At 48.4% G+C, this 23,322-nt stretch overlaps 1 protein-coding gene across 3 annotated transcripts in view; it reads right to left on the bottom strand.

The window, feature by feature from the left end:
• Nucleotides 1–22: 22 nt before the first annotated feature.
• The window catches only part of CAND2 (cullin associated and neddylation dissociated 2 (putative)), a 44,178-nt gene continuing 20,878 nt past the window's right edge, over nucleotides 23–23,322 (bottom strand). For 2 of the 3 annotated variants that reach the window (XM_049862626.1, XM_049862625.1), the window contains exons 8-15: nucleotides 20,475–20,767; nucleotides 19,001–19,142; nucleotides 17,123–18,625; nucleotides 15,060–15,155; nucleotides 8,474–8,643; nucleotides 7,147–7,311; nucleotides 4,870–4,977; nucleotides 23–1,998 (exon numbers count right to left, since the gene is read on the bottom strand). In XM_049862626.1, coding sequence (XP_049718583.1) covers nucleotides 1,771–1,998; nucleotides 4,870–4,977; nucleotides 7,147–7,311; nucleotides 8,474–8,643; nucleotides 15,060–15,155; nucleotides 17,123–18,625; nucleotides 19,001–19,142; nucleotides 20,475–20,767 — 2,705 coding nt within the window. In that variant the 3' untranslated portion in view covers nucleotides 23–1,770. The remainder of the gene's footprint in view (nucleotides 1,999–4,869; nucleotides 4,978–7,146; nucleotides 7,312–8,473; nucleotides 8,644–15,059; nucleotides 15,156–17,122; nucleotides 18,626–19,000; nucleotides 19,143–20,474; nucleotides 20,768–23,322) is intronic. The other variant, XM_049862627.1, reaches the window with a different exon arrangement.

The following is a 23,322-nucleotide window of genomic DNA, read 5'->3' as shown; positions in this document are numbered from 1 at the left end:
TTGTCAACAGAGATTGTTCTTTTCCCTTCGGAGAAGAGGCTCATAAAGGGCATTTGATCCTTCTGCAGGGAACATGACCTCAGGTACCCAGACTTATAGCCCTGGCCTGCTCCAGTTGTGTGGGCAAAGAACATGGACTTCGCCATCAGACCCAAGTAAGTTTCGAGACACTTGGCCTCATTTTATAAAGTGTGGTTCTTGTGAGGACTGAAAAAGAGTACATGAAAGGATCCAGATGAATCTCTCTCTTAGCTCTTGAATTCTTACAGGGTGCCAAGGTAGCTTTTGTCCTTAGAAAATACACAGCTTGATAACATCCAAACCCCCCTTTTATATGACCGGTCTTGGGTGTTTGAACATAGCCTTCTGTCTCCTGTAGATCATCCCCTTCCCAGCTTGCTTCTTTAGGCATGACTTAACAGTCTTCCAAGATGAGGATCAGTTTAACACTCGGTTAATTAAGCTGCAGCCCTAAAACTTCCTTAGACAACAAAAAAGCTAAAATTTAGTGTCATGTTAACTATAAGGTTACAACCTAAGGCATGACTGCTTTTCGAAATAATGGTTTTAACTGGCAGTATAGGTCACAACAAATGCGGCATGTGGTACTCCAAAGGCTGAGAAATGCTTACAGGATGTTTTTGTTCTCAGCATCCTTGTCAGTCTGGCAGAAATAGTTCATTGATATATTACACATACACCTTTTTGTAGAGAGCTGGCCGGGACTGGATTAGATCTTTCAGACCCTTAGGGCCAGTACGTAACGGCTTGCCAGTTGGCTGCCTCGTACTGAAACCTCGTCTTAAACATCGGATTTTCATGATGCTTTTAAGTGGATTTGGGAAGTGTACTGAAGAGTGTAGCTACTAAAAACTAGGGAGGAGAAATTGTGAGACAATAGTAACAAGTAATTTTTAGCATCTTTTTTTATTAACCTGGGACATCACAGAAAATACTTTGGCCTATCACTTTTTCTGTGTCCTCAGTACTAAAATCTAGAAGTGACACGTTCAAAACCTTCCTCAGGACAAGCACAGCTGGTTATGCCTGGGCCGAGACACGAAGGGTGATTAGATTTGTACTTTTCCTTTGCACTTTCCCGTTTTCTCCCGATGTGCTACATGAGAAACTAGAAAAACAGGTCAAGCCTGGCCAACGCCCTACCCCACCTATTTCACCTGCTAGCAAAAAACCCTTAACCTACCTCCAAATTTGATTCATCACGGCCAGTTAGGAGTAAAGCAATTTGAAGTCTAAAAGGTGAGTAACTCAGGTATGTGAATTGGTTTTCAAGGTGCCCAACCAGGGCACTCGTTTTTGACATTTCAGATTCCAGATCAAGTACAATGAAAAAAGGGAAGTGTGAGTGACAAATTTGAGACACTAGTAAGAAGGAAGCTCAGCCCACTGCCTCTTAACCTTTGACAGCTGTAGGCACAGCATATTTCTAATACTAGTTAGTACTTCAGGAGGCAGGGACCCCCCCCCAGTTTGAAGGAACCAGACAGACTATGGAGAGAGCATATATGTGCGGAAGGGCTTGGAAAAACGTCCTCACCCTATTGCATTATGGCCATCCTGAGTTACAGGACCCAACTGTTGGCAGCCTCCAGTTCTGGCGGGGGCCTGCTGGTTGCGGTCCTTAGAGAAGGCACTGTGAGCCTGACCAGTTGCAGGGGGGCTCCCGGGGAGATGAGAAGGCAAAGTAGAGGCCTGTGGTCTGCGGTAGGCCCCTCTTCAGAGTACGGCCCCCTGAGGGCTGTGGGAGGACTAGCTGAGCTCCATTGAGTCTGTGCTGGGGGGTGAAGTGGAATCCTTCTGGATGCTTTCAAAGAGGGCTGCTAGTTCGGGGTTGGATCGGATTTGGGAAGAGAAGTCGGCCATGATGGGGCTTTTGCCTACTTCGGGGATGGTCAGCAGGGCGGCCACTGCCCTCATCGCCGAGCGCTTCAGTTCATCTTGCTTCTCAAACTCCTGTTTGACGGAACCGGCTTTGACCTAAAGTGGAAGCAGAATGGAAGACCGAGTCCATCTTGATCCTTGATCACGCCTGGCCCCGCACCACAGCCTACGCACTGGTCCTGGGCCTCCTCTCTCCCCCACCTGTAGTCTGCCCCACCCAGGAGCTTGAGCACCTTCAATGCCATCTCGATGCTCCCCTGTTTCAGGCTCCTAGGGCTCCAGCCTCACTGACTTGCTCCTTCAACTTGGCTCTTTCCCCCCTGGGCTTTTGCCCTTGTTTCCCCCAGATGATGGTTCTCTGTCAGTTTGTGTCACCTAAGGGGCCTCTAACCAGCCAATCTAAATTGCCTTTCCTCCATTTATTTTATCTTTTTTAATAATTTGGTAGTGACAGTTGCAGTAAATCAATTTCTTGTCTCTTTCCACTGACAGCTGGGATCCTAGCTTCAATTATTGTGCTTTTAACAGGCTCCTAGACTTGACTTGATGAAAGGAATCAATTGATGTCTTCTAGCTCACTCAAGTCTCTGCCTTTGCAACCAATTCTACAAATGTAGCTGGAGAATTAACATCTGAGACCTCATGTGGTTTCTGTTGTCCCCTCCCCCACCATCTCCTGCTTATTCAGAGGATCCCAGTAATCCTCCCACTGCTTATGGAATAAAGTCCAAGGTCCTTATACTGGGGCTAAGGCCTTCCGTAAGTAGACCAGACAACACCTGGGCTCTTTCCATAGAGTCTAGTGTAGCGGATAAGAAGCTGACATTGCGGCTGGACAATCATCAGTTCAAATGGCATTTGTCCCTTTTGCCTCTTCAGTGATCTATGACTTCAGGTAGTCACTTCCTTGGGCCTCATTTTCCCATCTATAAAATATGTATAATAAGATCCCCCTCCTTATAGGGTTTTTACAAAGATTAAACGACTTATTACAGGTCCATACTCCCTTCTCTGAAACCCTTAAGGCCAGGTGTGTTCTGGAATTCAGGATTTTTTGGACTTTAGAAAGATAATACTGTGCAGACAACACTCCCAATGGGGTCTGGTACAGTACCCTGTAATCAAATACATTAGTGTTTCCCCCACTAAATGTATAAAAAAAATGTATGACTATTACAGTCATAATAAGAGGGAAAGAAAGATCATAAACAGCCTCATGCCAGTTCAAGTCGTGCTGCCAAACAAGTTACTAAAGAGCTTTTGGTTTGCAAAGCTTCATAGGTTTCAGAACTCTGGCTAAGGAACTGTGGCCCTGAGGGTGTCAACATTCATCACCAAAAACCAAACCAAACCCACTGTCGTCAAGTCGATTTCAACTCACAGTGACCCTATAGGACCCAGCAGAGCTGTCCTATAGGATTTCCAAAGCTATAATCTTTAAAGAAGCTGACTGCCACATCTTTCTCCCACAGAGCAGCTGGTGGGTTCGAACTGCCGACCTTTCAGTTAGCCAAGGGTATAACCCCTGCACCACCGGGGCGCCTGCACTCACAAACAGCAGGCTCTCAGACTATGTTAGCTGTTACCACTGCCATGGCAGTGACCTTCAAGCTGTCTGGAAATCTAGGCGAGCAGAGGTAGTGCAGACACTCCCCAAACACTTAGTTTAGAATGTTGACATCAACACTCTAAAACCCATTTCTCAAATTCATTAAAGCAATAATACCCACACTGAGATGTATCCTATGCCCAGTTTGAATGAATGGAAACCATCCAGTCCTTCCTCTGAGCCGCCTGACAGAGGCTTCCGTGTGGCCTCAGGACAAAGCTGCTCTGGGGCACGTGCAGCTCCTTCTCCGTGGAAAGTGGCCTTTTCTCGATGCCAAATGGCACAAAGCAAGCTAGAAATGACTTGGCTCCTGAGACTGTTGAAATGGCAATGGCCTTGTAGAATCGTTACTTCCTTTGACTGACTTGACACTAAGCAAGTGTTAGAAACTATGATGTAGGTTTCCATGAACAAACAATTTTAACTGTTGTATCCACACAAGAGTTCATAGGCAGAGGCGGGGGTGGGGGCGGGGGGAGGTTTTGCTACTTGAAAACCACTGCTGTAAGGGTCTCTCTCCTCCTTAAGACCCGATCTAAAACACTCTGCCCTCTTTTTAGTTAATACCTGCCCTTTCAAAGCCCTATCAGCTCTTTCAGTCAACAGGCATTCACAAGGCAATGCCGGGTATGGCAGGGTCTGTTCCCAACACTGCAGCTTCCCACGAGGCCTTCCGCCCACCCCAGATCCCTCCCCTGGACCCCTGAGATACTCAATTCTAGCAGCAACTTTGCCCTCTATCAATCCATTGATCCTTTGCATCTTTCTAAGAGTCTGTCCCAGCTTCCCAACTAGGATGTCAACAGATGGAGAAGAGGGGACCCACTATGTACCCCTAGAACTCATTATGTATCCCTAGTACTTCATACAGGACCTGGCACCCTGGAAGTATAATGAATGAAAGCGACAGCTGGGCCCAGCTCTGCAATTTACTAGCTTGGTCAATAATGTAACCTCTCTGAGCCTCTCTTCCCATGTGCATACAATGGGAAGAAGAATAAGCACTTTGTAGGACCACGGTATGGAGCCTTGGTGGCGCAATAGTTAAGCACTTGGCTGCTAACTGAAAAGTCACTGGTTCTATTCCACCAGCAGCTCTGTGGGAGAAAAGAGCTGACTATCTGCCCCTATAAAGATTACAGCCAAGAAAAACCTTTGGGGCAGTTCTATTCTGGCGTATGTGGTCACTTTGAGTGGGAATCAACTCGACAGCACCCCACAACAGGGCCTAATGAAATGAAGCCCTTCACACACATCCTGTATGCATTGCAGAAGGGGCTCAGTAAGTGGTAACTGAATCTGCAGAGGCTCTGGCAGGTGCTCCAGGTACCTGGGCCAGGGTTAGGCAAGGGGCTTACCTTGGCAGTGCAGGTGGCCCTGAGTGGCTCGATGAGCCGGTCCACCCTCTGTAGGACGGGAGCAGGACACAGGGTAGCCAGCCGTGCAAGCATGATGAAGGTCAACATCTAGCCGGGAGGAAAGAAATGCATTCTTAGTGAAGCGGCCCAGGACCACATGGAGCAGACCCAGGGGAAAAGCACAAGCTCTGGACCCCAAGCTTGGAGTTCAAGTCCAACCTCCACTACAAGTTCCCACCAGGGCCCTGCCCAAGCTGTTCCCACTCTGGGTCTCAGTTTCTTCATCCATAAAATGTGGGTAGTAACACCTACTTTGCCAACTATACTTGGCTGTCCTGAGGAGGATCAGATATGAAGAAAGTGAAAGTCAACATACAGGATGGCAGGAAATAATTGGAAATCATATACTGGATACCCAGAATATATAAACTCCTACAACTCAACAATAAGAAGACAAACAGCTCAATTGAAAAACAGACAAAAGACTTTAGACATTTCTCCAAAGAAGGTATTCAAATGGCCAATAAAAAAGCACATGCAAAAATACTCAACATCATTAGTCATCAGTGAAATGCAAATCAAAACCACAATGAGATACCAGTTCACCCCCACTAGGATGCCTATTATCAGAAAAATGGAAACTGAAAACTAGTAAGCGTTGGCAAAGATAGAGAGAAATTGGAACTCCACACATTGTTGGTGAGAATATAAAATGGTGTCACTGTGGAAAACAGTTTTGGTTCCTCAGAAAGTTAAACACAAAATGATCTCATACCCAGCAATTCCATTCTTAGGTACATACCCAGAAGAATGGAAACAGGGACTCAGATATGTGTACACCAACGTTCATAGCAGCATTATCCACAATACCAAAAGGCAGAAACAACCCAAGCGTCCATTAATGGATAAATGGATAAATAAAATGTGGTACATACATACATACATACAATGGACTATCATTCAGCTATAAAGAGAAAAGAAATTCTGATACACGCCACGACATGGATGAACCTTGAAAACGTTATGCTAAGTGAAATAAGTGTGACAAACAAGTTTAAAAAATCAGGGGACAAAATAGTATATATGATTGTTACCTCACTTCTGTAAAATAAATATATATACACGTATCTCCAAGGCTTTGAGAGCCAAGAGCCTGCCTGTTCCATTTATCTCTGTCCCCAGTACTGGTAAACACCTGGCACTCACTAACAAGTGGCTGACTAAGTATATTAATGAATATTATGTGCATGATCCCAGGAAACATAGTCAGGTTTACAGTAATGGTGGAGGAACGGTTTAAGGTGATTATTAACTAAACCTATTGCTACCAAATTGATCCTGACTCAACGTGACCCCATGTGTTACAGGGTAGAACTGCTCTATAGGGTTTTCTTGACTGTAATCTTTATGCAAGCAGATTGCCAAGCCTAGGTGGGTTTGAACCATCAACCTTCTGGTTTAGTAGTCAAGCACGAACTGCTCACCCAGGGACCTCGGGTAATTATTACTCTTTTTTTTTTTTTTTCACTTTTGTACTGTTTGAGTCTTTTAAGATAAGCATTACTTTTGATTATTTTAAATTGGCTTTTCATTATAAAAAGTGATCCAGGCTCATTTTATATATATATATATATATATATATATATATATATATATATATATATATATATATATAAAATAGAGAAGGACATAAAATGAAACCTAAGTCTCCCCTGCAGCCACTCCCACCCCTGCCTCACTCCCACAGGTAATAAAATTGTTCAAACTGCCAGGCTGTTCTGCAACTCGCTTTTATCATTCAGCAGTGGGTCTTGGTGATCTTTCTACGTCAGTACACAAAGAACCACTTGCTGTTTTTAATGCTGCAGAGCACTCCTCCATCGGAGGCACCCAGGTTATGGGGCCAGTTCCCTAGATGTGGACCCTGAGGCAGCTGCCAGATTCTCCCTGTTCCACAGAAAGTCATGAAGGACAATCTTGTACATAGACTGTGAACAGGTGGAGGAGTCAGGCCATAGGCTATGTTCATAGAGGTAGAACTGCTGGGTCAAAGGATGTGTCTGAGAATTTTCAGTCATTGCCAAGCCAGCCTCAACAGAGGTTGCCCAGTGTGACTCCACCAAAGGGTTGTGAGCCTTGGGTTCCTGTTCCTATTGGAAAAGAACAAGGGAGCTGTTTTCAAGGGGGTGTCAGGGGTTGGGAGTAGGGGACAAGCAAGCAGTGGGACCAGTGGGCCCTAACCCTGGGTCCAGGGTGGGCACAGGGGCTTGGTCCTACCCGGATATCATAGTGGTCCTTCAACCCGTCCTCCACATGGTTCAAGAACTCGCAGATGTCCAGTTGGCCCAGGCAGCTCTCCAGCAGTGAGTACATGCACTCAAAGGCTGCCTTCCGCACATCGAGCCCATCATCCACTGCGTGCTTAAAGGGCCCCATCTCCACCTGCAGCGTATATATAGAAACCAAGGATTATCAGTGGTTACTAGGGGTGGGACTCTGGAGCCCTGGTGGCACAGTGGTGAAGAGCTTGGCTGCTAACCAAAAGGTCAGCAGTTCAAATCCACCAGCTGCTCCTTGGAAACCCTATTGGGAAGTTCCACTTTGTCCTAGAAGATCGCTATGAATCAGAATTGACTCAATGGCCATGGGTTTGGTTTTCTGGGGTTTAGGTATGGGAAGGAGGCATACAGGGGAATTTTTCTGGAGGGGGCACTGAGTTTATGTTAAAGGTGGTAGAATAATTTGGAAAAAGATAGCAAGAGTGATTCCACAATTTAAAGAATGTAATCAATGTCACTGAATTACACATGTAGAAATTGTTGAACTGGGAGAACAAAAACAAAAAAATAGATCTCTCTGACTCTAAAATCCATGCTTTGAATCACCAGGCTATACTCTTAATGGTAAACTCTTACTCATTCCTCAGAGCCCAACTGAGGTGCCCCTTTTGGGGAAACTTTTCAAACCTCTCTAAACAGAGTCACTTCCTCCTCAGTAATGCCAGGTAGTACAGATCTTTTTATTACATTGTGGAATAATTTAACTGCTAAATCACCTTTTATCTCTGCCCCTTAAAATCCTTATTTCACAAAATGGACTCTAAATAAATTAATTAGCAGCATTAGGTGTCTGCCTCCCCCTGGAGGCCATGAGCTCCTTGGTGGCAGAAACCATGTCTGATTCATCTCTGAGTCCTGGCACTCGGCACAGGGTGGGAGCTCAAGGAACCCCTGTCGAATGTAGAGTACTAACAACAGTGAGCCTGACCATATGCCCAGAGCAGCTCTGAGCATTCAGAGGACTCACCTCATTGAATCTTTACAACAACCTTACGATGCAGACACTATTTTGATCCTTGTTTTGCCGAGGAGGAGGAACTGAGGTGCAGAGTAGATCAGGCTGCCCTGGCCGGGGTCACACAGCTAGGAAGTGGAGGACAGGACTTGGTCTAGGCCGTTTGGCCTGGCACCTGCTCTGATGAGCTTTAACCTAATCCTCACCACAGCTCTACCAGTCAGGCACATGAGGCGGTAGCACCCTGGGTTCCTAACAGAGCAGCTGGACTTACACCCAGGCCTCCGGGTCCACTCCTGCCTGGCCTCACCTCCCGGATGAGGTCCCGGCGGACCTTCGTCTCCTGGTAGAGCAGTGGCAGGATGTCGTCCAGCAGGTCCCGGATAAGCGAGGGCTTGTTGTGCACGGCTGAGTTGAAGAAAGCCAGCGTGGCCCGGCGCACATTCAGGTCCGGGTCCTGCAGGCTCTCCATGAACTCTCCTGGCAGAGGATGAGAAGGAGTGTGAGGACGGCACAGCCAAAGCAAACCCGACAGCCCTCTGCCTTACACCTCAAGTACCTATCTGGTTAATGAGCTGGGTAGACTGGCTGAATGAGGGGAGGAGGGGAGAGGACGTTTTTCTGAGCCCTACTCTATGCCAGGAACAACAACCCTTCAAAGTCAGTGTAAGAATACAGAGTCAAGTACAGCCTGTGATCAAATCCAAGCTTTATCGCTTACTAACCATGGAACCTTGGGGAGACTCAATGTCTTCACCCGTAAAATGAGGGTAATGAGGCTACCTGCCCTGTAGGGCTGTTTTTAGGATTAAAAATGAGGTAACATATATAAAGCACACCTCAGAATGCCTCCCATAGGGCAGAGCAAACAAACATACAAAAAAACATTGCCATCATGTTGATTCTGACTCATAGGGACACTATACGACAGAGCAGAACTGCCCCATAGGGTTTCCAAGGCTGTAAATTTTTATGGCAGCAGACTGCCACATCTTTCTCCCACGGAGAAGCGGATGGGTTCGAAGTGCCAGCTTTTTGGTTAGCAGCCACATGCTTAACCACTGTACCACCAGGGCTCCTTCACACAGGGCAAGGACTCCATAATGTTAACTTGATGCTGTTACACACGAGGTTCCTGAAGTTAGACACAAAGTCACATGGCACCCCTCTGAGCACTATACTTTTCATGTGTAGTTTATAATATTTTATATATTCAAAAAATAAATAAAATCAAGGATGGGGGTCTCTAAAAATACCTAACCATATTTCAAATGATTAACATGACCAACAGGTTATGAAGGGAGAAACAACCCCAACAAAAACAACAACCAAAAACTCGTTCCGTTGAGTTGATTCTGACTCACAGTGGCCCTATAGGACAGAGTAGAACTGCCCCATACGGTTTCCAAGGAGCGGCTGGTGGATTTGACCTTTTGGTTAGCAGCGGAGCTCTTAACCACTGCTGCCATCAGGGCTCGTGAAGTATTTTGACTAGATGTCCTCAGGTGAAAGACAAAAAGAACTATAAACAAACACTGATTTCTTTTCACAGAGATAAAGGCAAACTCTTCTCTGTGTACTCTAGGGTTGTTGTTAGTGGCCCTCAAGTTGGCCCCCCACCTCATGGTGACCCCATGCACAAAGGAACAAAACGCTGCCTCATCCCGCACCATCTCCATAATCAGTTGTGGACTCGACCACTGTGAGTCGCAGGGTTTTCACTGGCTGATTTTCGGAAGTAGATCATCAGGTCTTTCTTCCTAGTCCATCTTGGTCTAGAAGTGCCACTGACACCTGTTCAGCAACATGCAAGCCTGTACTGACAGACGGACGGTGGCTGCACTTGAGGTACACTTCCTGGGAGTCAAATCCAGGTCTTCCGCATGGAAGGTGAGAATTCTACCATTGAAAAACCAATGCTCCCCATTCTAGGGTTAAGCAAATAAATGTCTTGTAGCTAATGGGAGCTGAGTGTCTCACTGTAAGAGAAGGGAGTTACAGGTATGGAAAGGGATGAGGCTAGAATGAACCCTGTGGTGCTAGACTGGAATAGTAGGTAGCTATGAACTCAGTTTTCTAGACAGACACATAGATGTGTATGAGTGTGTATTAAGGACTGAACTGTGTCCACCAAAAATATGTGTTGTACACCTTAACCCCTATACTTGTGGTTGTAATCTCATTTGGAAATGGATTTTCTTTGTTATGTTAACAAGGCCTTATCAGTATAGGGTGTTTTAAGCCAATCACCTTTTGAGATTTAAAAGAGCAGATTAGCAAAGAGAGATGGGGGAAGATAGATGCCAGGCCACATGACTGCCAAGAAAAAAAAACTGAAAAAAGACAAGGACCTTTCCTCAGAGAGAGAAAGCCTTCCCCTAGAGCCAGTGCCCTGAATTCAGACTTTTAGTCTCCTAAACTGTGAGAAAATAAACTTCTGTTTGTTAAAGCCACCCACTTGTGGTATTTCTGTTAGAACAGCACTAGATGACTAAGACAGTGAATAAGTATAATCATATGTGCATGTATCTGTCCGTGAACATACATACATACTACACATACACACATGCTCCCCTAGCTCTGTCTGCTGAGGGGGCCTAGAAGCAACGGCACCCCTGTACCAATGAGCACACCTGGTGCCCAGATCCTGGTTTCTAATACCGTTCTCCAATGAAAGGAATTAAGGTTTCTTGGAGAAATGGTTGATTCCAGGGATGGGGCAGAAAAGGTTCATGCTGCTTCGTATGTTCTATTAATATCATTCTATTCTGTTGTGTTCTGTTCAGCATATCCTTCCTTTTTGGCTTTTTTTTTTTTTTTTAATTTTTATTGTGCTTTAGGAAACTCTGGTAGCTTAGTGGTTAAGTGCTATGGCTGCTAACCAAAAGGTCAGCAGCTTGAATCTGCCAGGCACTCCTTGGAAACTCTACGGGGCAGTTCTACTGTGTCCTATACGGTTGCCATGAGTCGAAAGCGACTCGACAGCAGTGGGTTTGTTTTTTTTTCTATTGTGCTTTAAGTGAAAGTTCACAAATTAAGTCAGTCTCTCATACAAAAACTTATATACACCTTGCTAAAACAAAAAAAAAAAACAAACCCAGTGCTGTCAATTCTGACTCATAGTGATACACCTTGCTACATACTCCCAATTGCTCTCCCCCTAATCAGACAGCCCACTCTCTCCCTCCGCTCTCTCCTTTCCTGTCCTTTTCACCAGCTTCTAACCGCCTCTGCCCTCTGATCTCCCCTCCAGGGAGGAGATGCCAACATAGTCTCAAGTGTCCACCTGATCCAAGAAGCTCACTCCTCACCAGCATCCCTCTCCAACACATTGTCCAGTCCAATCCATGTCTGAAGAGTTGGCTTTGGGAATGGTTCCTGTCTTGGGCAAACAGAAAGTGTGGGGGCCACGACCACCGGGGTCCTTCTAAGTCTCAGTCAGACCATTAAGCCTGGCCTTTTTACGAGAATTTGGGGTCTGCATCCCACTGCTCTCCTGCTCCCTCAGGGGTTCTCTGTTGTGTTCCCTGTCAGGGCAGTCATTGGTTGTAGCCAGGTACCATCTAGCTCTTCTGGTCTCAGGCTGATGTGGTCTCCAGTTTATGTGGCCCTTTCTGTCTCTTGGGCTCATAACTACCTTGTGTCCTTGGTGTTCTTCATTCTCCTTTGATCCAGGTGGGTTGAGACCAATTGATGAATCTTAGATGGCTGCTTGCTAGCGTTTAAGATCCCAGACGCTTTTCTCCAAGGTGGGATACAGAATGTTTTCTTAATAGATTTTATTATGCCAATTGACTTAGATGTCCCCTGAAACCATGGTCTCCAAACCCCCACCCCTGCTATGCTGGCCTTCGAAGCTTTCAGTTTATTCCGGAAACTTCTTTGCTTTTGGTTTAGTCCAGTTGTGCTGACCTCACCTGTACTGTGTGTTGTCTCGTCACCTAAAGTAGTTCTTATCTACTATCTAATTAATGAATACCCCTCTTCTACCCTTCCTCCCTCCCCACTCTAGTAACCCTCAAAGAATATTTTCTTCTCCATTTAAACTATATCTCGAGTTCTTATAATAGTGGTCTTAAACAATATTTGTCCTTTTGCAACTAATTTCACCGAGCATAATGCCTTCCAGGTTCCTCCATGTTATGAAATGATTCATAGATTCATCACTGTTCTTTATCGATGCGTAGTAGTATTCCATTGTGTGAATATACCATAATTTATTTATCCATTCATCTGTTGATGGGCACCTTGGTTGCTTCCATCTTTTTGGTATTGTAAACAGTGCTGCAATGAACATGGGTGTGCAGATACCTGTTCGTGTAAAGGCTCTTATTTCTCTAGGATACATTCCAAGGACTGGGATTGCTGGATCATACTGTAGTTCTATTTCTAGCTTTTTAAGGAACCGCCAAATTGATTTCCAAAGTGGTTGTACCATTTTGCCTTCCCACCAGCAGTGTATAAGTGTTCCAATTTCTCCACAGCCTCTCCAACATTTATTGTTTTGTTTCTTGGATTAATACCAGCTTTGTTGGAGTGACATGGAATCTCACTGTAGTTTTGATTTGCATTTCTCTAATGACTAATGATAGTGAGCATTTCCTTATGTATCTGTTAGCTACCTAAATGTCTTCTTTAGTGAAGTGTCTGTTCATATCTTTTGCCCATTTTTTAATTGGGTTTTTTGGTTTTTTGCAGTTGAGTTTTTGCAGTATCATGTAAATTTTAGAGAGCAGGCGCTGATCAGAAATGTCATAGCTGAAAACTTTTTCCCAGTCTGTAGGTAATCTTCCTACTCTTTTGGTGAAGTCTTTGGATGAGCATAGGTGTTTGATTTTCAGGAGCTCCCAGTTATCTAGTTTTTCTTCCGCATTGTTGGTAATGTTTTGTATACTGTTTATGCCATGTATTAGGGCTCCTAACGTTGTCCCTATTTTTTCTTCCATGATCTTTATCGTTTTAGATTTTATATTTAGGTCTTTGATCCATTTTGAGCTTGTTTTTGTGCATGGAGTGAGGTATGGGTCTTGTTTCATTTATTTGCAGATGGATATCCAGTTATGCCAGCACCATTTGTTAAAAAGACTGTCTTTTCCCCGTTTAACTGTTTTGGGACTTTTTGGCATAAAAAGTAAGGATATGCTGAACAGAACCCAACAGAATAGAATGATGTTAACAGAACACATGAAGCAGCATGAAAGACTCCCACTGCCCAAATCTGAGACAATCTAGAGCACCAAAAGGAATACGGGCAGAAACATTATACTCCACTGAACATTAGGAATCCATGTGTCCGTAATGACATAAATAAATTAACTAAGAAATTAAAAACGGGGGAGAAGGAAATGTTCTTCCTTAGAGTAGAATGCAAACTAAGAAATACGGATGGAATGGTGGCATTAGAAAATCACCATCTGGCAGCTATCACACTCATCGCTGATTCAGGCAAGAAACATCAATGGATGCTAAGCCTAGTGGGCAGTAGAAATTTGAGAGGAATTCGGTATTTACATTGCCTCAAAAATACTTATCCCAAAGGAAAAAGAGTAACTTTAGAGTGGAGAAACTTGGCAGACTTTACCCAAGTGACCAAACTTGCCATCACTAGTCAGGGGACAATCTGCTACCCTGTGCCTCCCAATGCAATGCACTGAGAAGGATATAAATTACCCCCCAGAGAAGGATTTAAATGCAGGGCTGGCAGCCTCTGCACCCTTTTTACTGCGTCACACTAGCTCCCAGACGTCCCACTCTCTGTGAGAACACAGCTGTAGGGAACCAGTAAGACCCAAGTTCAGATCTCTTCCCTGAGCCTTAGTTTTCTCATTTATAAAACAAGGTCAGCCCTCCACGCCACCAGGGGGCTGGGAGGATTAACTGTGATGAGACATATTAAAGGGCCTAGCATGATGCTTGATACACAATGAGCTCAGATACTACGGCTCAGACATACAAAGGCAAAACCGAAGAGCCCAGATGGAGGCCCCTGGGTGCCCACTTTGGGCAGCTTGATCAAGACAGAGGAAACAGGGCTAGGAGTGGTACAGGCATGCTGGATCAGGACACAGGACCAAGTTGCTGCTGACAATACGGCTATACTTTCTGGACATATTCATTCTCCAATTCAGAGTGCAACCATATCTAATGCCTTGGTCTCATACAACTGCCCCCAGCAGGTGGGGATCAGCACCCGCACTTTATGGCTGAGGAGAGCGAGGCCAGGAGATGAGATGACCTGTCCATACTCACACGGCCAGGGTATGGTAGGCCAGGATGTGGACCTGAGGCTGGCTGACTCCAGAGCTCTCCACCCCTGCCTAGATGAGGAGAGAGACTTGGTGCGGCTTGGGGGCCTGAAAGGACAAGGGCTCTGCTTCTCTAAAGAAGAGCCTGGCACTGCAGAGTCCCAGGAAAGGCTCATCATCCTTCCAACGAGAAGGTCCTGAGACAGGGGAAGATCAGGGAGCTGCTCTTGTGGCCCCCATGTAGCACCTCCATGAAGTCACCCAATTTGGTAACTGCTGAAGCATGCGTGATGTTGGTTGTTTCCCACATCCCAGAGCCATGCTTGCCCTCAGTAGCTCATGGGGTCCCACCCTCAACTCCAACCCTAGAAGATGCAGATAAGGGTTTCATATCCCCATTTTACAGATCAGGACACAGGCTCAGAGGTGGGAAAGGCCATGCCAGGCTCCCGAGACATTCACTGGCAGTACTGGATCTGAAACCTCTGACCTAAGAAGTGGCCTCCACAGCCCATCATGCAGGTAGAGTGGCCTCCTGGGCTTCCAATTCCTCTTGGCTAATGTGTAAGAAAAATCTGCTCAAGCTCCAGGGTTGGGTGGGGCAAACTGGACAGAGCTGGTTGCAGCTGGGGGTGCGGGGGAGGTGCTCACCAATGTAGCTCTTCAGGAGGGGGTCAATGGGATGGGGCTGGTCCGAGATGAGGAATTTCACGGCTGTGATGACGGTGCTCCGGGTGTGCGGCCGGCCTGAAGGACGAAAGCAAGCACGTGGCGAGGGCAGGGACCCATTCTGGCCACCCTCCCCATCTATGAGAAGGTCCATGATACTGTTTCCCTCGGCAGCCTTGAGTCTACCCTAAGGTCTTCCTGGTGCAGTTGAGAGAGTAAGACTGTCCATTCTGGGTAACCATGCTGCAGGATGCAAACGGGGGACAGATAACCTAAGATAGTGGTCAATCCAAAGACAGGCTCTCGCTCAGGCCTGGGGGCTGCACTACACTTGTCAGACGTATCACCTCAACTCATCCTTTGGGTGACACTAGGAGGGAAAGGTGATTAACATCTATTTCACATATGAGGACACAAGAGCCACATAGGTTAAGTTTATGTCTAAGGTTATCCAACAGATCCAAAATTCAACAGCTGAATCAAGCCCCGGATGCCCTACCCCTCTGGCCCGCATTCTTCAAACAGGGAGAGCTGAAGGCCAAGGGAAACCTCCCCCGGAATTCAGATCATCCCGAAGGCTTGAGGATGGAGAACGCCATTTTGCTTTGCTTTCCAAGTGGAGAAGCTGAAGAAAGGAAGGGAAAGGAACTTCCCTTAATGGTGAAAGAAAGAAATCAGGATATGCCCTACATGTCTCTGAATCTCCTCTCTAAACTATTCTACCCGCCCACCTCTACCCCAGCACGCACAGCCCAGTATACAACTGTGAAGGAGCCATGCTGCCTCCATCGCAAGGTCTCTCTATATACAAGTCTCAAGGAGAAAGTTTACAGATTGGCACTAAGGTACGAATGGGTGAAAGAGTTACTAAATCCAGACTCCTATGTTTTGCTCTTTCTCTTTCCACCCTGACTGGGTCCTAAGATTTAGAGTGGCCAATGAAAATTATGTACAACAAAACAGGAGGAAGTGAATTAAAATAAGAGAAATGAGGCCAAGGAAAAATAAGGGCAATAGAGGCAGGAAAGTGAGATGGGAACAAGAGTGAGGGACAGCCTGAGAACACCATAAAGGAAATCCCATGAACTTGCTAGAAGCAGGCTACTACTTTGGCTCTAGGTGACCAAGAGGCCAGTGATGAAATTGAAATGTGACCAGTTAGCTGGTTCAGTCGTGCTCATGAGAGAGAAGCAAATCAGCACTTAGGAGAAGCAAGGCTGTGCCTTATCCTGATACTCAAGGTTCCTTATGGAGAGCCACTGTGTAATGTAACAGCTAACGTCCTCGACAATGTTCATACTGTACACACAGCGATGAGGGACAGAGAGCTGTTCCTTAGAATTCCAGGGACCCAATAAGGGCTTCTCTGTAACCAGTAACATCTTTAACAACAATGACCAAAACCAAACCAAACCTGTTGCCGTCGAGTCGATGCCGACAATTAGCTCAGTATTAATTAGGTGCTACACACCATTCCAAGCATTTTACCTGTATTGCGCCATTGAATATACCCACTGACCCTATTAAGGGACCAGCTGCCTAGCTTGAGACCCTTCCGTTAGGGCTCATTAATTCTTAGGGGCTTTTCTTCACCCAGGAGCCCCATAACCCCACCCACCTGCCTTCTACTTCCCTGCCAAGCACCCTGGTGTGCCCCTATGTGACCACACAGAACACCTGTCCTCCGGGCTCTTGCCATGCCTTCTCCTAACCCCAGGTGCATGTCATACATTCCTGTCTAGAGTTACACTTGCTCTTAGCTCAAGCTAGCCCCAGAGAGCTGAGTCTGTCCATCCATTCATCTGCAGGTTGCTTTTTCAGGCCCCTCAGAGTACCGATTTTATTAATCTGCGCTTGTCCCTCGTGATGTGAAAAGGGCACCATGAACGTTGTTTATTCGTTGTAGGGACATGCCTCCTCCATCCCTTGGGGGACACACCGTGTCTAACCACCTCTTTGCCTCACCTCATACACACTGTGACTCTCGTACCTGATCACTCCAGAGACACTCAGACAGAAACTGCCCACCACGCCCGTGCCCCTACCTGCAGCCAGCTGCTTCCTGAAGCGGGGCAGGAGGAAGGGGGGGTTCACAAGCACCAGCTTCCCAATGCACTCAGCCACCACGCCCCGGGTGCCCTCCTCGGCACCCTCGCAGCGCTGGAACAGTAGGGCCCAGATGTCCTCCGCGTAGGGCTTCAGGCTGTCGGGCTGGGCAGCCCCCAGGGCCTCCCTGAGAGAGTGCAGCAGCAGGTATTGCCGCCGCGGCTCTGCCTCGATCTGCCCCAGCAAGAAGGGAAGGAAGTCGGGCAGATTGCCGGCGCCCACGCGGCCCAGCGCGTAGGAGGCAGCTGCCCTCACGTCCTCGCTGGGTGACCCTAAGGCTTCCAGGAGCACTGTCTTCAGCTCCCGCTGGGGGCCCGGCCCAGCCACCTGACCCACTTCAGCCAGGGAGAGGAATGCCAGAACCTTGACCCCAGTGCTTGAGTTGGGCGACCTGGCATCGCAGACCAAGCGGTTAGCCGTGCCTGCCGCCTCCTGGGGACAGGCAGCCGCCAGGGCTGCCACACACCGGGCCAGTGAGTGGAACACTTGCTTGTGCAGGCCCGGCCCGCCGTCCTCATCCTGGTTGTACACGGGCGCGGTCAGCAAGTCAATGAGCTTGGTGTAGTCCACACATGGGGGCCGGGTCCCCACCAGCGCCTGTAAGAAGCCCTCGGCAGCGGCCAGCACGCTTGCAGGGAGCAGGGGCGAGTGGAGCAACTGCAGTAGCTCTGAGAGCACAGGGCCGCTGACCTCAGCCAGAGAGGCTGGCTGGGCCTGGGTCACTGTGGCAAGGAAGTCCACTGCCAGCTGGGCCACATGCATGTCACTCTCACTGACCAGGGCAGGCAGCTCAGCCAGCACAGCCCGGATGGCGGGTGGTGGGAGGCTGAGACCCTGGCTCTGAGCCAGGGCGTCCAGGGCTGCCAAGGTAGCCAACCGCAGTGCCCGCTGGTTCTTGCGAAGGAATGAGGCCAAGATGGGCAGTGCCTCAGCCAAGATGGGCTGCAGGTCCAGCTGCAGCGGGGACCTAGCCACCAGTGTCAGAGCCTTGACAGCAGGCAGCCGGGTGATCTCATTCCGCAGGCGGTCCAGGAGCAACAATAATGTGGGCTCCAGGTCATCCCCAAGCCGGTCACCTAGGTGGCCCACAAGGTGGCCCATGCAGGAGATGGCCCGCTCCTTCACCTCCTGGTCTAGGTCAGTGGTGCGGAGCCGAGCAAGGGTGGCCGATGACATCTCTCCAACGTATGGCTCAGGGTCCAGCATCCGAGGCCGGTCCAGTGGCCACAGGACCCGCACAAGCTCCTGCAGAACCAGCAGCGCCTCAGCTGCAATCTTATAGAAAGGGTCGGCCACACAGGCCAGCACAGGCGGCAGCAGGGTGGGCAAGTGCGGGTGGAAGGCCTCAGCTGGCTCTGTGCCCAGCAGCCCCTGTAGGAAGGCCAGGGCATCCATACGGATGGTGGAGGAGTTGGAACGGTCTGCCAGTGAGAAGACGACACCTGCCCGGGTGGGTGCAGAGGTTACAGCCATGGCCCAACCCACCCAACCCTCCCTGTACATGGGAGTGGAAACCCCACAGGTGCTGGAGTTGACCTGAGGTACCCCTGAAGTTGAACTAAGGTTCCCAAGAAGTCAGGGCTAAGGCTGAGCCAGAGCCAAAGCCAGAGCTGAGGAAAGCAAGGTAGGGGACGCCTCTGAGACTGGGATGTGGGCCTGCACCCTAGGTGTGCTCTCACTGCAGGCAGCAGGGTACCACCGGAGGCTGGTAACCAGGGGCTCAGTCTGGGATAGGCTCCTGGGCTCCCTAGAGGAGTGGGGACTCACCTCGGCTGGGGCCCAGGTTCTGGAAGAGGCCCAAGTTCTGGACATCGTACCTGATATCAGCACGGGCATATGCTCTGCCAGGCTTCCTGGGAGGACGCCTGCAAGCTCAGCAAGGAGGCTGAAGCAGCCCTGACGGGCCCGGACACTCCGGTCTTTGAGCTGCCTCTGCAGGGCCTTAACCACAAGTGGTACCTGTAGGAAAGTAGGGCAGTCAGGGACCACCCATGAAACCTCCCCACCTTGCCTAACACTGAGGGTTTGCCCAGGCACATCCCCAGGGAGGACCCCCAGTGTGCAGAAGCTCCCTTCCAAGAACTCATTGGCCACTGTGTCGGGCACTTGATTCCCACGTTTAGACTGCATGAAAACCAAACCCATTGCCATTGAGTTGATTCTGACTCATGGCAACCTCAAGTGTTACACAGTAGAACTGAGCTCCATAAGGTTTTCTTAGCCGTAATCTTTATGCAAACAGACCGCCAGGCCTTTCTTCTGTGGTGCTACTGGGTGGGTTCAAACCGACAACCTTTAATTTAGTAGTTGAGAGCGAACCATTTGGGCCACCCAAGAACTTTAGACTGCATAAGGCAGGCAGTATTCGTAAGTTCACTTTACAGACAGGGAAATGGGTACAGAAAAATTAGGTAGCTTGGTCAAGGTCACACAGGCATCTGGTGCTCATCTCCAGCAGAATGAGGGTGGGAATGGAGGTTGGGCCAGTCCCACCCTGTCTCCTCTCTTGCTGTGTCCTCTGCCCAGAGGAACCCATCAACTCCCAGGGCCTGAGGTCCTGGAGATGCTAACAACTCCCCCATCTACACCTGCACCCCCCGCCCCGAGTGTCCTCCGCCTACCTCACATCGACTTGAGCACCCGGCGAGGACCTCAAACTGAAATGTCCAGCACTCTAGATCCCCCTCCTCAGCAGTCTCCATCATCTCGATAACTGTACTTCAGGCTTTCACTGGACACCCAAAGTCATTTGACCCCTCCCTGTCCCTTTGTCCCTCACCCTCCACATCCAACCCATCAGCAAGACTTGATGCTTCCACCCCAAAAGCACTTCTCAAGTCTGACCCCTTCTCTGCATCTCCACTGCTGACACCAAGCCCACAGCAGCATCGCCTGTCACCTGGACTGTTGGGTCTCGCCTGGCCTGCTGCAACAGCCTCATGTTGGGCTCCCAGTGTCTCCTTGCACCCCAGTACAATCCACTCCCCACACAGAGCCCAAGTGAGCTTTTGCAAACGTAATTCCCCTCCGGTGGTTTCTGCCTGCTCTAGAATACAACGGCCTGGAGGCCCTACTTGTTTGTTGTCTTATGCATCCCCTAGACCCAGGAGGACAGGGTCTTGTTCCCGCCACAGGCACAGACAGGGTGCTTAATACACACCTCCCTCAATACACACCCTGAGGAATTGGCAAGGGAGGAGGGAAGATGGCTGGGTGGGTGGCCAGGCGGACAAAGAGGGGAGGGATGGACTGGTGACCAGGTGGGAGGGGGGAACAGGAGACAAGTTCCACCTGTCCTCGCAACATGTGGAGGTTGCTGCCTGTCTGGGTGGGCTCCTCCATTGCTTCCAGCCATCCCTTCGGAGGCCGCGTTTGTCGCAGCAGCACGATGTAAGTTCCAAAGACATCAGCCTTGACGTTCTCCTCACGTTCCCTGAAGCGGTGGATGAGCGCTGGCGCCAAGGTGCGGTGGAAGTCAGGCAGCAGGTCGGGCCGTGAGCCGATCAAGGCTGCCATGCACTTGGCCGCTGCCCGGCGCACCTTCCAGCTCATGTCATCATCATCACTGTACTCGTCCTCACTCTCTGAGGGAGGGAAGAGGAAACTCATGGACCCCCATGCACTCTCGTAGACAGGGACCAAGGCTGTCTCTGAGGCCAGGTCTAGAGTTCACAGGAGGGTGGAGGGGGCAAGAGAAAGGGAGCCAGGCACCATGAGCCGCCATACTACCTGCCATCTAACGAAACACCTGTGTGTTAGGGGTGGTGCCAAGAACCTCAAATCCACAATCTCACCTTTGCCTCATATCGACCTTGCAAGACAAAGATTACCTCCCCATTATAGAGATGAGGAAACTGAAGCTTACAGAAGGAAGTGGCTTGCCCCAAGTTATACCAGAAGGAAAATACTTGGAGTTAAATCAGGGTCTTCCTTCTGCCTCTAAACCTACTATGGACTGAATTGTGTCCCCCCCAAAAATATGTTGAAGTCCTATCCCCCAATACCTATGAATACAACCTTGTTTGGAAATAAAGTCTTTGAAGATGTTATCAGTTAACGTGAAGTCATACTGGAGTAGGCTGGGTCCTAAGCCATTTTGAATGATGTCCTTGTAAAAGAAAAGAGACACAGGGACACACAGAGCGAGAACAGCCATGTGACGATGGGGCAGAGATGTAGTCATGCTGCAGCTGCCAGCCAAGCAACGCCTGAGGCTATCAGAGAGAAAAGGAAGGATCTTCCCCTAGGGCCTATGGAGGGAGCATGGCCCAGCCCACACCCTGCATTCGGACTTCTGGCCTCCAGAACTGTGAGACAGTAAATTGTCACTTTAAGCCACCCACTTTGTAGTACTTTATCTTGGCAGCCCTAGGAGACTAATACAAAACCCTGAACTCTTTTAACTACTCTGGAGGAAAACGGACTTCCAAGTTTTTGGTGAAGACTTAAAGAATCCATTTTGGACATAAGACCCATCCTTTAATTCCAGGATGTGTTGTGTGACATTTCATTGACTGGAATTCCATAAGGGAAAGGTGACAGGGCCTCCCTCAAGCCTCCTGTCTTCCCCCTGGTCCCAGCCTCTCAAGGGTCCAGATTCTGGCCACCCCACAGCACTAATAATCAGGAACTGCTGGGCTTGTGTGGCTTTCTATTCTGCAAGTTCCGCTGACAGACATGGGCTCAAGTCTTCACCACCACCTTAGGAATGTGGGTGCTGTTTAGCCCCATTTTAGGTGCCAAGGATAAGGCTCAGACAGGGTATGAGACTCTCCTGAAGACACACAGCTAGGAAACAACACAGCTGAGATTCAGGCAGAAGAGGCCAACCCACATCACCTGAGGAGGCAAACATGAGGCCCAGTGGTGGGTGGTCCTAAGGACATAGGCCAGTGTGTCGACATCCACGTTGCTCTTAACAGCTAGACTCTCAGAGGCAAAACTGGGTCTGAACAAGCCACAATGGGCCATATGGGTGGTCTCATGGACATGTCCTGTCTACTGGTCAGCTCAAAAGATGTTTCCTCTGATGGACCATTATTTGCCACCCATGAAGAAATATCCATAGCTCTCTACCCCTGGCAAGAAAACATCCAAGCTCCCTGGCTTGGCATTCAAAGCCCCAACACGCCTGACCAGTCTTATCTCCTACCACTTTGTCTCGCTGTGAGTCGCTCGCCTCTATCAGTGCCCTGCCTCCAGGATCCACGGGCATCTCTCTGCCCTGGAAATCCATCTGAGTGGTGGACAGGGCCGCAGGCACAGAAGGAAGAAAGCCACTGAGTCGGTTCCCCACCCTGATTTCTCCCTCCCCTATCAGTGCCTATCATGCCACCATCAGAGCATCACTCCGCTAGGTGAAGGCACTGTCTGTTGAAAGCCATTAATAAGGTGCAGAGTTTCATTTCTATGTATACCTGTACACCAAAAAAAAGACAAAAAACTGAAAGCAGGGACTCAAACAAATATTTGTACACCAATGTTCACTGCAGCACTGTTCACAACAGGCAAATTGTGGAAACAACCCAAGTGTCCATCAACAGATGAATGGATAAACAAAATGTGTTACAGACATACAATGGAACGCCATTCAGCCATAAAGAGAAATAACGTCCTGAGACATGCTACAACATGGATGAACCTGGAAAGCATTACACTGAGTGACACACATCAGTCACAGAAGGACAAGTATTATATGACCCCACTTATAAGGAATATCTAGAATAGGCAAACATACAGAGACCAAAGTTTATGAGCAGTTATCAAGGGTGGGTGGGAGGGGGAAATAGGGAGCTATTGCTTAAGAGTGATGAAAAAGTTTGGAAACGGATAGTGGGGGTGGTTGCACAGCATAGTGAATGTAGTTAACGCTACTGAATTGTACACATAAAAATGGGTGAAATGGTAAATGTTCCCTTACATATGTTTTACCACACACACAAAAAGAAATGGTAGAGATGGAGGCACAGGGTCGGAGAGTCTGACAGCCATGTCTCCAAGTCCCAGCTATGCTACTTCCTAGTTGTGTCATCTCAGGCAAGCGTACCCTCTAAGCCTCGGTTTCCTTGTCTGAAATATGGAGTAGTAATACTTTTTTTTTTTAGGGATCATTGTGAGGAACGTGAAATAAGGGTTCTCA

The sequence above is a fragment of the Elephas maximus genome, chromosome 20, assembly GCF_024166365.1.
Source record: "Elephas maximus indicus isolate mEleMax1 chromosome 20, mEleMax1 primary haplotype, whole genome shotgun sequence".
NCBI classification, from domain to species: Eukaryota; Metazoa; Chordata; class Mammalia; order Proboscidea; family Elephantidae; genus Elephas; species Elephas maximus.
Note: the sequence above shows the minus strand (reverse complement) of the source record. Positions and strands in the feature narration are given on the sequence as shown.